Source organism: Mastigoproctus giganteus, chromosome 9 (assembly GCF_048544385.1).
Source record: "Mastigoproctus giganteus isolate SK-2022 chromosome 9, ASM4854438v1, whole genome shotgun sequence".
Classification (NCBI taxonomy): domain Eukaryota; kingdom Metazoa; phylum Arthropoda; class Arachnida; order Uropygi; family Thelyphonidae; genus Mastigoproctus; species Mastigoproctus giganteus.
Genome location: NC_143583.1, coordinates 43977968 through 43994271, shown reverse-complemented (window position 1 = coordinate 43994271; position 16304 = coordinate 43977968). Strand labels below are relative to the sequence as shown.

Below are 16304 nucleotides of genomic sequence, written 5' to 3'. Positions count from 1 at the left end.
TAAGTTGCCACTGAGGAATCAAATGGCCCGTACCCCGGTTGATCCTATCCAGGTTAAGATCGGTTGGCCAGTTAGGTAAGGATCAGATATTTAGGTTGTTCCTATTTTGTGTTAGCAATAGGGTGCTCCTTCTTGTGAAGAGGGCTTGTGCAAACTTGGTAAAGTCATAGTACTAGTTTTCTTCTGTGATGAATAAGTGTTCATTTCCTTGAGAGTTATCTTGTATACGAGTAAACAGGATGCTGCGGAGGTCCTCATAGTGTCGACAGGTATATACTAGATGGTTCCAGTCTTCTATTTCACCACATGCACAGTAGGGGTCGTCAATGATTCCCATGGATGTTAGTTTGCGGTTTATTGATCCGTGTCCGGTTATGAGGTAGGTGGTATAAAAACCAGGAGAGAACCAATTTGGAGACTTGGGAAATACGGCATTCACATAAGGTATAAATTTCTTGGTGATTGGGCCTTTGTCGGTAGCAGTCCATCTGTCCTGCCAAGTCTAAAGTAGTAGGATGGCAATTTGTTTCTTTTCCTGCCTAATTTCATTCAGGTTATTGATGGAGTGTCCAAGGATAGTTTCTGATATGCCCCTGGATAGACAGTAGTGGAGGCCCCTTCGAATAACCTCCAGTCAAGCGGAAGGACGCCCGCAAGAACCTGAAGGGCTGGCTTGTTAACTGTGCAGCATGCCCTTGTAATAGTAACAAGGATGGTGCGTTCGATGGTTCCCAGTTTACGTTTGTTGTTGTAAAGAGTCCCTGCGAAACCAGACCCAAGATCCATACGTTATGAAGGGAAGGAAGATTGGCTTGTACAGAACCTTAAGGGTGCGTCGGTTCAATCCCCAATCACGACGACTCACCCGTGCAATGAGAGCAGTGTAGTTTCTCACTTTCGCATGGAAGTGTGCAAGATGCGGAGAGAATATGAGCTTAGGGTCAAGTACTATTCCCAGTAGTTTTAACGTAGAAATTAGCTTGATGGTTTGGCCTTGAAGTTTGATAGTGGAGTTTTTAGTAGGTTACAGTGATCCCTTCAGGATAATGGATTGTGTCTTTTGGGGTGAAAGTCTTAGCTTGTGTAGGGCTGCCCAGTTCTGAAGGATTTGAAGTACCTGGTTTCCTCTGGCTTCCAGAGAAGATCTGCTGTCAGCTTCAATGGAGATGGTGACATCATTAGCAAAGGCTTGTATAGCTACAGGACCTAGGTCCAGTCCAAAGAGCTCATCCAAAACAATGTTCCACAGAAAAGGACCAAGGACTGAACCCTGGGGGTAACCTCTGTAGATAGACCTGGTGATTCTTCGGTACGTTGAGGAGATTGTAATTTTCCTATTTGTTTAGTAGTTTTGGATGCATTTGTATAAATTTAATGGAATATTTGCTTCCTTAAGTCTGCGAAGAATACTTGAATCTTTATACAGCAAGATCAGTGCCCTTCAATAAAGATTTAAGTAAAAAGGAGCAGAATACAAAGGAATATTTCCCAGGTTTTCTGGAAGCATTCAGCTGCCGTACCCTTGCCACTGCTCAACAGATTAAAGCTACAGATAGTATCATACCCTCCAGCACGTTTGGGATCGAGCTGAACTGGAGGGCGCAGATTACTTTGATTATAACCAACCAATTAAAATTATAACAACATATTTTGGACAACCTTCGTAGATAAATACAGCGGTTGTAATGCAGCGTAGATTAATTCACAGTTGAATGAGTTGGCTACAGTATGCAGAGGTATACGTCACCAGTTTATTTTCTATGTATTCTTCCATATATAATGAATTAATCCCTAATTATTTTTCCTTAAAAGAGAAGAATGTAGTAATACCACACATTCTTTTTAACGAAGAATTAGAGAGGTTAGACTCTTCTAAGGAAAAACTGTATACTTAATATAATCATTTGCTCAGTGTGAGTGATATACAGTTTCATTCAAAACAATCTTGCGATTTAAAATTTAATCTGCGATGTCTAAATTCTAAGAAGTGAAAGTTCCTGCATCTCTCTCTCTCTCTCTCTCTCTCTCTCTCTCTCTCTCTCGCTCTCTCTCTCTCTCTCTCTCTCTGTGTTTCTAATATTTTTTCTAAATTTAAATTTCTTTAATTAATTTATGTTAATTTTTAAATTTGGCTCACCTTGTACGCGCGAAAGAGGAGGTATAATTCTCGAGGCTTGGCGTCCATTGGGAGTCCACTTACGAATAACGTCCTAACCTGACAATACAGGAAAAAAAAAATTAAATTAAGAAACATTCACTAAAATATGAATGTAGGATTAGCAGGTACCAAACAAAAATTCCAATGCATATCACTTCGAAATGAGAATTTATAAGAATTTCTGATTATTTTCGATTTCTTTGTGTAAAGGAAAAGATTTAATTAATTGGAAGTCATGATAAAATATAATGTGTTTCTTAATTAATTCTTCATAAAAGCGCGTAAATAATCCTAGACACTGTATTAACATTTCTTTCATTGGAAATATTCTGAAATGGAAGATAAACAATCGTCTTAGCAAAAGAACAACACAAAATTAAGAATAAAATAGGGAGCAGGAATAAATATTCAAAAAATATATCGTCTACTTTGTTTTAAGGATGCTAACGCAGCCGACTAGGTAATTGCTTTGCTTGGGAGCCGCTGGCATTAGTTGGAGCGTTGATTCTTGCCGAAGAGGGTGGTGCCAGTTTCCTGTTTCTATCATATCTAGTTTTTGTGCCAAAGAATTTTAAAAAATACGACTCTGAAACGTCGAGTCAAATAACACATGGATGCAATGTTCTTTGTCGAAATCCAAAAATGAAATAGGAAAAACCGGACTGCGTTCAGAATAAGTCAATTCGATAAATCGAAAATAGTCTAGATGGGGCAGTAGCAAGAAAAGAAGTATTTTGAATCGCATGAGATCAAGAAAACCAGTAAATTCAACCGATGTCACCTCAACCGTCACTCTTCCCACAATTTTGGACTACTGAATATTTACAGAGGTACTGTGGAAGCAAGACCAAAAATAGTTCGACAATGACTTCTTTTAAAGACAAACACTAGAAATTTTATCTTCCACCACACCTTTCATGTGACATTAGAGCCAAAAGTCCGGACAATTAATCCGCCAAACTTTGACTTCTTTTCAAAGTTGAAAGAACCATTCCGTGTATACTCAGGAGTTCATTATCCCATTGTATAGGGCAATGGTCAGGCAACTTCTTTAGTACTGCATACAGGTGTGGAAGTCTCATTTTAGGAAGGATGTAGAACTGCTGAAACGATACAGAGAAGGGCAACGAGATTGGTGAGAGGAACAAGGGGGGGGGGGGCTCTTGCCAAAAAAAATGGCTTCGGTTCTGCAAATTACAACGTCTGGAGACTAGGTAACTGCGAGGTGATCTGATTCAGGTGTTTAAGGCTTTGAATGGCCTGAGCAAACTCAATGCTGATTGGATTCTTTCTCTTGCTCAGACTATGCATATGAGGGGTCATAAATTCAAATTGAGGAAGGATGGTTACAGAATAGATGTGCGAAAGTTTGCCTTTAGCCAACAGGCGGTTGATTGTTGGAATAAACTTCCGTCTGATGTTGCGGAAGTGGATTGCTTGAATAAATTCAAGGAAATACTAAACAAACTGTTGGAGTGGATGGATAGGTTAAATATATATTTTTTGGCTGATGCTTCATAAGCATGCTTTCTTTAATCATTTGCCACTATTAATACTAATACTAAATCGGGTTTTGTCTTACAAAACCCTCTTACCCGAAAGATACAACAGCTGTACCAAAGGCTTGTTAGACGGATTTCAAAAGCCTCCACATCGGTGGTAAACAGTGATTGATAAACAAGGGGAAATTATATTGAAGGAATGTACTAACCTTTTTGGAATAAAATTTTCTTCCTTTAACAATGGCATTGTGTGTATTACTCAAGGACCAATCTAATTCCGATTCGTTTATGCCTGCTATGATTCTGTTGAAAAACTGGTAGTGGAAATAATTTGTTCGATTGATAAAAAAATTACTATAATTGGGGAGACAGTTTGTTCTGATAAGAAGGGGCCTTTGCCCAAATAAGAAAGGGCTAGTTACTTCAATCTTTAATAATTTTGTGTAGTCATCTAAGCTCCAACGTAGAGCTTCTCACATTAAGGAATAAGCTTTAAAAATCTTCACCAACAGAAATAATTAAGCTCGTATTATTTATAAAATTAACAATAAAATGGGTTTTGCTTAATTTGTAATTAGATATAGAATCACTTAAATCTGCGAAAAATGTGCGTATATGCTGTAAAAATGAATAAATTTATTATATATTATATGTTAAAAATAAATAAAATTTTCATCATGTTTGGTCATAGATTATATTAGTTAAAGTATTCGAGATATCGTTCCAGTTTTGCAGAGCAGTCAATAGCATCGTTGAACATTGTCCAGGTAATGGCACAAAAGAATTGTGCGCGGTTAACTTCGCCCTTTGTAGTCATATTGCGACGTGGAACGGGACCAGTGATTTTAAACATGGACACATTGGATGAATCGCAAAACTGGCAGTACAAACAGATTAGGAGGATTTTCGCCTTTATAAGGTCGCTACGCTGAACATTATACTCAAGTGACAAAGAGTTGGGCAAATAACAGACAAACTATAACCCAGCCGGTAGCGCATGCGGCATGAAGTTCAACAGGCACGCGTGTTGCTGACCCAAAGTTGCACTTGATTACCGGGAAGGTTAACAAGAGAGGCAGCCAGTGTGCATATATTGTCAGCAGGGACTACACTGCACCGGAAGGGTATGAAAACAGCTCGACGAATGTTTTCAGCAGGAGCGTGTCGTGCCCACTGCGCACTCTGGGGGTTACGACTCTGGTCAACGCTGCACGTCCAGAACTAATTCTACCACGAAGATTCATATCTGCTTCAGCACGGCATTGTTCCCTGCCACAAAGCTGCGTGTGTCAGCAGGGTCTGAAGTCAACAACAGGGAACGAATAGATTTGGTTTCTAAAAGCTTTAGTCTCAGAATGCCCCATTGTGCCTTTGGTATGAAGACTGGCGAAATATTTAACAAACAGATCGTAGATCTTGTCTTTATATTCGTTGGTGTCCTAATGTGTTTGCTAAATTCGGTATTAAATCTGAATTATATTCTTTAGACTTCAATTAGCTACGCCGTTTTATTCCAATGCTCTAAGCTTCTGAAGAAGCGACGAATTCGTTTTTCATTAAGAAAGGAAGCAATTTGCTCTAGTAATAAGGGGATGGGGCACCTTATTTCGCCCTCAATAGCTTTGTGTAGCAGTTTAAGAACCAACGTAGATTTCACATCTACGTGGAATAAACTTGAAAAGTTCTCACCAATATAAATAATGATCAGAAATGTAATCCAGTCTCTTTCCGAAACAAAATAATCAAGTTTGTTTCCGAAACAAAGTAATCCAATCCGTTTCCGAATGCCACTTTGATTGCTGTTTCAGGTTATTAGAGCTTATCAGAAGACACTGAATGAAATCGAAAAATATTGATAGATGGTGGATGATTCGTGCACCCTTATCATTCTTATCTCTGCGGTACGTTGACGTTCACCTATTATTATGGATTCTTCTTCTGTCTGGTACAGTATTCATTAATGAAACAAATCATTAGAAAGGTTAAAAAAAAATGTGCATCTAGAGGTTCGAGCTATTTTTATCAAACACTTTCAGTTCGCCATTTTGAAAATGCTGTGGTATGCGTTACCGAGATAACACATGCCGAACGATTTTTCAAGAGAACTTTATTCAACTTAAAGTTTTAAATATATAAATAAATTTTATTTAGTATTATTCAAAGAAGCAGCTTTTTTTAGCTTGTAAGTAACTCCTACATTTCTATTCTCATTGCAAAACCTTACATTTAGAAGCATTAAAGTTCAAGTGCCACTTTTCAGACCATTTGTGCAACCGATCGAGATCAACTTGAGATAAAATAGCTGGTTAGTTCTGATCGTTAGCTACCCTTCCTATCTTTAAATTATCAGCAAATTTTGACAACTTCTTACATTTCTTAATGAATGTCATTAAGGCAGATAAGAAACAGAAATGGCTCCAACATGGATTGTTGAGGGACTCATCTTGCTTAGTCGCTAATGCTCCTAAAACCCAACTACAACAAAAACAACGATAGTTATTTGTATTTCCCATGAGATATGTATGTGAGTGTTCACGAGTCGATTTACATGTCGTGTGGACTAAAAGAAGCATATAAAGTTCCTTCAGTTTGAGATGGGATTGAAATCCAGACTTCTCGAAAAAAGTGACAAATAACGAACCCACTATACCGTTCATTGAGGAAGAAGAGATTAAATTTTTAACACTGCAGCTGAATACACTGAGTAGACTGTTTGAAAAAATGGCAGTTGAGGGTTAGAAGAAAGTGGCGAACATTTTCCAATGAAATGAATCTTAGTACACATGAAAGATAGTTCTTCATTATTGACATTTACTTATCATCAAACCATGGTAAACCACAAAAAGCATTTCATTATTACTCTGATGACTTTCCGGTTGTTTTATTCCTCAGTACCCAATGTGAAAGAAACTGTCTTCGACAAAAATTGATGAAGAAACAAATTCAAATAACGTCCTCATTTTTTATTTCTTGAGTGAGCTGCTTCCAGGCAGATGTGTCCTGTGTACTGAGGACTGTTGGTCCGTAGCCACAAAATGACGCCAGTGTGCACTCGCTCAATCCTCCATCGCTTAGGGAATGCCACGTCACAATCGCTTTTCGCAGTGGGGACTAAAGTTTGTCGCCACTCAGCCTTTAAATCGTTCCTTTTCGCTCTCCTTAATCTCAGGCGCACAGAAACGGCTAGGCAAGAGTTCGTATTCTTGTCTTCTCCCTATGTGTGAACGCGCGTGTGTAGGTCTACGAGCGAAGTGTTTTGGTCCAAACCCACGTGGTTCCACAGAAGCATTCGTTACCGACGTAGGGATTTACTGAAGATTTTCTGGGTTCGAGATTGTCGCCAGCATCCAGAGCCGTTTTGAATAAGCTAGCGCTGTCGCTCTGGGCAACGAAAAGCCCCTGTGGAATAATAGTCAGCGGACTCTGGGAGAATTACTATTACGCCAAACTCCCGCTGTACGATTCATTAACCAATTCTGAAATCGTTCCTCGTTCGCTTGGCACGAAGTCCTTGTTTATCGCTCTCCTTTTCACCCTGCGTGCAATCGCGTCTGTACCGAGCGATAGCCTCATACGTTACCCAGGAATTTCGGAAATTGATAAGTGCCACCGTGAAGTCTCCCGAAGATAGTCCCTAATCGGGAGTAGACCAGAGGAAAACAGAATTAAAATTAATTTGTTAATTACGATTCGGTCCCTGTAAATAGGATCTAGCATTGGTGACAATCCTAGTCTCATAGAGCTGCTGCTGCAGCAGCAGCAGTAGCAACCTGCTTCCACAAATAAATTAGGCCGTAAACCTCGAGCGTCGGTGTTTACAGCGAAAGGGCATTAGAGTAACAGTGTACAATGAGCTGAGTAAACTGGAATTAAGAGCATATTTCTTAACAGTTGGTGAACTATGTTTCATCGTGCGCATTACTCTGTTTAATGACAAGTATAGTCCGGTGTTGAACTATCGTGTCCAATTTATCATTCAGCCATTGGGTTGATTCGGTATTTTAATTCGTTTCGATGGATTTTCTTGTTTTCATCCCGGTTCTTTGATAAGACAGCGTACTAAGGGAAGAAGGGTTTATTATTTAGTAATGAGCCTGAGCAAAGAAAAAAAAACAATCTAAACCTCCGTTCCTCTACTCAGAATAAAGGCACTGTGTTATTCAGTTTTTCCGCAATCCAATTTGTTCTGTATATTCTAGTCTAAATATAGAATAAATAATTTTTAAACTTCTAACATCATGATATTTAAAAAGAAATACAAATATCAATACTCTTCTTGCCAGGTGACATGTTTAAGTTTACGTGTATGTATTCAAGTAGATGCGCTTTTCTCTTAACTTGGAAGGATCTTAAGCAGATTTATCTGAACAACAGTTCAGTGTCCATAGCAACCCTCATGACACGCAGCTGTGGCGAAGCCGGGTTCCATGATATTCCTGTTGGTCAGTGAAGCAGATATCTATGATCCATTTGCTTAATAATATTATTAACCATTCAACGAAATGTTTGAGTGTAAGCTCCGAATGTCGCCATGGAGACGGGAGAACGCAGATAGAAACCGTGAGGACGGGTAGTCACGCTGCTAAAAGGATCAGGCATGTTTCATGCTTCTGCATTCACCTTGCCAAAAAGCTATATTTCTTCGCAATATTTTACAACGTATATCTGTAATCCTATTTTCTCCGTTGAAGTTTTCCTTTTTTCGCATTCCTTAAGTAGGTTATTCGCTATGGTGACGAACACAAGTATCTTTCGTTATTGTCCCTTGTTATAAAAGAAGGGCAACAGTAAATATAGCCGATGCATATCTGCACATGCAAAAGTATCTTGTGACCAAATTCGATTTAGGACCATTAGTCAAACAGAAAGAGGTAATCTGAGAAATGGGGTGCCTAATATTACTGTACTTGAGTCAATACCGGCTAATATCAATCTTTATGTGCTACATTACTAATAAATTTAATTAATATCGTTTGTTAAAAAAAAGCATAAAATTATTAAAGATAATTAACAATCTGATTGAAATATGTGCCGAAAAACTAACTGATATCTGCGCAGTCAACAGTGTTAGTTTATTAAGAGAGTAATGATTTTACCAGGATTGAACAATTTATTTGACATTAATATTTGAGAAAAAGTCTCTCTAGTTCCTATTCCAGAAGGCCTTAATAAGGGATCTATTTGATTAATTCCAGCGAACGACAGAAATTATTTCTACGATGCAAAAAAAAAAACCATCACACAAGTATTCAATAAATTCATCATTTTATTGAGAAAGAATTTCAACGGAGACTTGGCCTATTGCCAACATCAAGCAAAAACAGTTTCTTCTGATTTCCCCCAGGTGATCAAAACTAAAATATTTCATTATATTGCCAAGAACTCGTTACCTGTTATATACAGCATCGGTGTATTACATGATATTTGCTTTTCCTATACGTCTCATGCTTGGCATCATTTACTCTTGTTTATATTCCCATAACGTACATGTTTATCATTAATTGCAAGTAATATCACACGTATGATCTTATGAAAGCTCGTCTCAAAGGAAATAATCAATAACCACGTCTATAAAACCAACAGTTATGATTTACTTCAATAGACACGATATCGGCCAATAGAAATATGTTTATGGATGGAGTAAACATCAGTGATAAATTTGACTTGCAGATAGCGACAGTATATTTTTGCTATTTTTAGATTTTATCATCTAAAGATATTCGATTAGACTACCTTTACACTTCCCCTGTTATTGGACTATTTGATTAATGGACATGCCTCTGCTTGACCGAATCTGGTATTGAAGCGATACTGGGATATCAATTTAGTCCATTTATTATCGAATCAGATGGTAGCTACTACAATATTGATAGGAACAGTTATAGATTTTAACCTTCTCGTCTTTAAATATATATCAACTAATTAAGAGAATTTTGACCTAAAGGAGATAAATAAAATCTGTACAGTAGAGATACATACCCTGCATCTAACTTTACTTCTAAATCGTGGAATAAATGCATTTGTTTAATTATGTATGCAGTGACAGCGACGTATAATTAGGTATAAATAAGATAGATTAAAGTTAGCAGATTAATTGGATAATATTAAGGGACATTAAAGTCCCATTGCGAAGGACAAATAAACAGGATAAGACAATTTTAACTTCGAATAAAAAAATATGATTAAAGAGATGCACCTTCTCCGATTTTGCAAGTCAAACGAGCCTTCGAATTTAAAACCCTTAGGATTCACCCAACTAATCTAGCATACGCTAGTCATGATCAGGAATGAGAAGTTATGAAAATAAGTCTAGACGTCTAAGTTTAATGAAATACTCTTAAGTACAAAGGAATGAATACTAAATATTCACTACGAACCAACTCTCGGGGGTGTCTCGTAATAGAACACGTTAATAGTGATTGCACTATGCTTCAGTAGAGCGTGAAGTATCTTGTGTGTATACAGCGTTGAAGATGAACGGACTCGAGATCACCTGACTGTTAACATAATCTTTGATGTTATTTATATTAGCAGCACCAGATGCTAATGAGCTCCTCACACTAAAGCTCAATATCCTTTCACATTTGTGACCGCTCAGCGATAGCAGCAACTAGACGGTTCGCTAATGAAATCTATATTGGAACGAAGTTCATTGGTTAATTACAGCGTGTGTAATAGACAGATTATCTTAAAAATATATTTTCAGAAACTAAATTCGCAACTGCTAGTTTCCTACAATTGCATTAACTTTTTTCGTTGTTTGTGAATTCTGCTTATACTGCGCTGACTACATGAAATATCCATAAAGACGATATATACCGGCTGCGACGAAAAGAAAACGGATTCTTTTACGTTCCTGATATTCGTCGTGTTCTAAGAATCCTCATCTCTAAAAGCAGGCATATTCGAGATTATGTCTTTTACCTCACAAAGGAAACTTCATCACGGTAGCTGCAGGCACTGAAATAAGCTTTCTTATGAAAGTGTCTGTAATATCGACGTTCAGCACTCCGCCCTACGGTAAAAAAAAAAGAGAAAAAAAACGTAGTTTCGTCTCTGAATTGGTAGAATTGCTTAGAACTGCTAGGAACTTCCTGGTTGTTATTATCTACAAGGTTTCTAATAAACCATAAGTCATCTTTATAGACATGAAAAACATGCAATTTATTCCATTAGATATATAATAATATATTGGAATTTTATACATTTTTCGCGATTTTTTATTTGTAATTTATATTTAATTCATTAATAGGAATTTTTATTTGTAACGTGATGGATACATTTGTTGCCCCTTTAGAGGATGCTTTGCTGCATTACACGCATTGGATGTTTTAGAAATTTCTCAATGGATTATAATTATTGCAAGCTTTTAAAGAGAAATTGTGACTACAGAATGGCCTAGGAGGTTAAAAAAATTAATTTTCTTGAATATAAGTAGATCTTAATTCATTTCTTGAGATATAAAGCCTCCTGGAAGCCGATATTGTTCTCTGGAGCTGGCATGTTGCCAGGATAACCAATAATTCAAACGTCATTGTTCCAGCTCTTGATTTCTCGTAGGGACAATTTTCATTCCTCTTTGTACATCTACTCTCCATCATCATTACTAATGACCTTCTGTATGGTGTAGGATTTCTAGGTAATTATCGTTGCATAATAAACTATGTACGATGCATCACTTGTGTACAAGAATATCGTTGTAAGGATACGTTGATTCGGATGTTCTCTTCAATATTAAAAACTCTGGATTACTCTGATAGATTAAAGCAGCCGTTTTCATTCATGAAAGATTAGATGAGCAATATTCTCAAGTCTTTATATGTTATTTGTAACGTTATATGCTGTTTGGCGAAATACTAAACATTTATGCGACAAGACCATTTTATTAACAAGAGTATTTGAAGCTGTTTTCTTTCACAAATTGACCAATAGAGTGTTGTGCATTTTGATATGGTGTTTTCCTCTTGGAGTAAACGAACACGTGGTTAAGCTAATTTAAATGGAGCCCGCTAGATGGCGGCACTACTTGAGTAGGATAATAGATTTATAGATGCTTTTGTAACGATCATAATACAGTATCAGTGTTTCTTTGAATAATTTTTTGCATTTGCGCTTGACCTTCTGGATATTTATGGTTCTTAGCTTCATAAAAATGCTTCGAAATTTGAAACGCTCTCCCATTATTTATCTTCTTCTTCCTCAAAACACAAAAATATCTGCGTTCAATCATTCATTCATTTCAAAGATTTCTTCTAAACTTTTTTTACTAAACAAAAACTGCAACTGTGTTTATCTTGTAAGGGGTTTACATTGGTTGAACTTTAAACTATTTAAAATTGATAACCTAGCGCCTTACAAGATCGGTTTTTTCGTGAACAAAAGGGGAAAAAATAGCGCACATTTAAGCTCCAAGACCCGTAGCTTAGAAAATCTAAGGAGATGTTCGCTCTATACTCAGCTTCTCCAAGTATTTCTTAATGTCCTTTGCTCTTAACCTGTACCTAGGAAGGAGGAACCAAACATGACATGAATTAATGAAGGTAACGGACATATAACACTAAATTACATAGCGTACCAGCACACATCTTTGCTCTGGAAACCAACCATCTGTTCATCTCATGCGTCTACAAAAAGAACAGAAAATCTCCTGGTGGTAGGCTACTAAGGGGTTCTGTTAGCTACTGCAAGTGTTGTAATGGAGGAATAGAAGCAAAGCAACATAAAAGAACAATTTCTATTAGATACAGAAATAATGACCAGCGCAATTAAAGGAACACTTTTGTTCGTTTTGCGCAGGTACGTTAAACAGCCAAAGCGCTCTGGTTAGGTTTTATATAATCTTTTTTTTACTCTTCTTAAGGAGTATCTTGTTTATTGATAGGCAACACTATCAAATTTTAAAATGTCTCATAAAAATCTTTATAACAGCGATAGTTCTAATATAATACAATAATACTAATAATTATTATATATATATTAATATATTAATATATATCCGTTGAAATTTCAAAACTGCAGTATTTGCATTGAAAATGTTCACGAATGGCGATATTTAAATAGTATTATATATTATGTTGTATGTTATGTATTATACAGCAACGTAATATTTCTAAAGTAATATTAGTGTGATGGTGTGAATTTGAATTCGGTTAGGAAATCAGATTAGAGAGAATCAAACAAGGTCTCATTTCCAAACCTGAATATAACTATCTTTATTTACTATGAAGTCGTTTCCACCAGAAAATATCACTATCGCACTGATTGTTAGACCATGTTACATGTTATGTGGCCAATTAGTTTTATATGATTTATTTTTATTAGAAATGTTGTTAGAAGAGAGAGAGAGAGAGAGAATTTAAGTTCTGTACTAATTAGCATTAGCATTAGCATTAGTAGAGGCATATGATGCAAGAAAGCAAGCTTATTCAGCATCAGCCAAAAAAAAAAAAAAAAAACAACCCTCTCCCATTTCACCCCTCCGTTCGTTCGAAATACCTGTCCAGCTGAGCTTTAAATTTGTTTAGGCTATCAGCTTCAACAACAAGTGATGGAAGTCGGTTCCACCAACCAACCACCCGCTGGCCAAAGGAAAATTTCCGCACATCTATCCGACATCCGTCCTTCCTCAATTTGAATTTATGCCCTCTGAGGTGATTATTCTGAGAAAGATGAAGAATCCCATTGGCATTGAGCATGCTCAAACCATTCAAAGCCTTATACATCTCTATCAGATCACCTCGCCGGTGCCTAGTCTCCAGACTCTGTAATTTGCAAAACTTAAGCCTTTCTTCGTAAGAGCAACCCTTTGTTCCATTTACTAATCTTGTTGCCCTTCTCTGTACCCGTTCCAGCAGCTCTACATCCTTCTTGAAATGAGGCCTCCAGACCTGTATACAGTACTCAAGATGTGGCCTAACCATTGCCTTATACAAGGGAATAATCACCTCCTTATCCCTGCTAGAAAAATTCCTGTATATCATTGACAAGACACCATGAGCTACTCTTGCAGCTCGTCTGCACTGCTCAGAGAACTTCATATCTGCCTGCACAATTACCCCCAAGTCCTTTTCATTCTCCACCACTGTCAGTGTAGTACCGCAGAGTTGATACATTGCTCTGGGGTTACTGTTACCCATATGTAGTACTTTACATTTGTCAATGTTAAACTTCATTTGCCACCTCTCAGCCCATCTGTTCAACCTTTCCAGATCCTGTTGCAGCAGCATAGCGTCAGTAGTGTCCTTAACGACCCTGCCAACCTTTGTATCATCTGCAAACTTAGACATTAAACTTGATATCCCATCATCAATATCATTCATAAACACCGAAAACAACAATGGACCCAACACTGAACCTTGAGGAACTCCACTAATAACATTAGTCCACTTAATTAATGAAACTGTTCACCGCAGCTGTCAACAAACATCGTCTGCCGCTCGACTGAAGAGCTGGATTCGATTGAAAGACTGGAGGAATTTCTGAAGTCTTCTTCATTCTACGCTGTAGTTGGCCAATCTGACGCGGTGGATGTAGGTCCCCCCCATTGAGTTATTTGGAGTTTTTCAACCGCATAACGTATGAATCGATCTGTGAGCACACACCTCCTGATAGAAGCACACGATTGGAAGCCGTTAATAATAGTAATAAGAAGAAGAAGGAGGAGAAGGAGGAGGAGGAGGAGGAGGAGGAGAAAGAGGTCTGATAGACTTCATCGAGCAACAGAAAACAGCGTTTGCTAATCTGAAGAATTACTTCCAGAAACACACAGCAGCACTCTACCAGACCATAAGGAAGATAGAAAAGCGGTATACACCACTCAGCCTAAGTGAGGAGTCCCCCCTCCAACCAGGAGGCACAAACGAAGCTATAAAGATGGGCAAAGAAGACACTTCATGGCAGACACTACAATAAGATCACATAGCTTAAATTGCTTTCAATGCATGGTTCACGAGCGGGGCGCTCTGCCCCGAAACTGAAGGATTCATGCTCGCCATGCAAGACTAGGTAATCAACACCAGGAACTATAGAAAATACTTCTTCGCCAAGGAGCCCGGAGTGTCCGATGACTCATGTCGACGATGCCACCTGGCCTCAGAAACGATCCAACACATCACTGCGGGATGCAAGGTGATCACCCAGACTGAGTACACTCATAGACATGACCAGCTAGCCAGGATAATGCATCGAAAGCTATCGAGGAAATACCAGTTGATCGAAAAAAGTGTACCGTACTAGAAGTCTGAACCCCAGGCAGTACTAGAGACCCCAAACCACAAGCTGTACTGGGACCGCGCCATAATAACGAATAAGACAATCCCGCATAACAGATCGGACACAACCCTTGTGGACAAGAAGGAAAAGGCTACCTACCTGATTGATATAGCGGTGCCCAACACTGAAAACCTGCAGAAAACCCATGGGGAAAAATCAGGAAATACATGAACCCAAGACAGGAGATCAAAGAAATGTGGCATATGCGACAAGTAACTACCATCCCGATCATCGTGTCAACCACAGGTATGGTGCCGAAGATCCTACTTAACAGCCTAGCAGCAACAGGTCTCCCAGCGAACATCCTACAAGGAACTCCAGAAAGTGCAATCCTGAACACTTGTAGGATAGTCAGAGTTCCTCGACCACCAGTAACACCATACATAACTACTACCACCCTGTGTACTTGGTAGCAATACCCGTCATGAGGTGGAACTCCGCAATCAGGGAGAAATAATAATAATAGCAACTAGGGGGCTTCGCTTCTTTTGATAAAATAAAATACAGAAGCTTTCGAAACTGTGTGTGTCTCTTCCTCAGCTATGAATACATAAATACGTTACGATATTTATATAATATCGGTGTAGATACACCATAGACAACTCTTAAAGAAAAACTACGGTAGTAGTATGAAAGGCATCATTTCATCTGTATCTAATATTGTGCACATCCTTCACAACGAGTTACCAAGTATTGCACTACTCCGAATAAGTAACACTTCACTAATAGGGAAGATTATTATCACTTATTCTTCGTGGGCACCTCAGACGGCACCGTTTCAAAGCTAGTTGGCTTTTCATCGGTGGGAGCCTTTCACACTACGATCGTAGTTTTTCTTTAAGAGTTGGCTATGGTGTATCTACACCGATATTATATAGATATAGAATCTAAAATATTATGCCTTGTTGCATTTAGTTTATTTAAATAAATACGTTACACAAGGAAATCAAGAATGGTACGTGGTCGTGTTAGATGAACATAGCGGGTGACCAGGCTTAAAGCGAAGCTTGTTTTACCACAGTAAAACAAGCTTCTGTTACGTATTTGTATTTGTTACGTATTACACGTAACCCGCATCCCTCTTCTCCCATTGGCTGAATAAATATCATTACGAGGAAAATTATTTTAATGCATAGAAATATAATAATAATAATAAAGGGGTACGATTAGCCCAGTTGTTACGACACCGGGCCACCAATATGATGGACCAGAGCTCGAAATCTCGCCACAAAAGAAAAATCGCGAAAGTCGCCTCATCAGACCTGCCTCCCCAAGGCTGGAGCGGTGGCTGAGATAGAGGCATCTGGTGTCGCTCCCAATAACCACTAAACACCACTGGATGCAAAATCCGCCAAGGCTAAACAGGTCCATTT

General features: G+C 38.2%; 1 protein-coding gene across 4 annotated transcripts in view; it reads right to left on the bottom strand.

Moving 5' to 3' along the window:
• Window positions 1-16304, bottom strand: part of LOC150080186 (protein couch potato-like) — a 204246-nt gene that overhangs the window by 63932 nt on the left and 124010 nt on the right. For all 4 annotated transcript variants that reach the window (XM_090381800.1, XM_090381798.1, XM_090381801.1 and 1 more), the window contains exon 2: window positions 2138-2215. In XM_090381800.1, the coding sequence (XP_090237926.1) occupies window positions 2138-2215 (78 nt within the window). The remainder of the gene's footprint in view (window positions 1-2137; window positions 2216-16304) is intronic.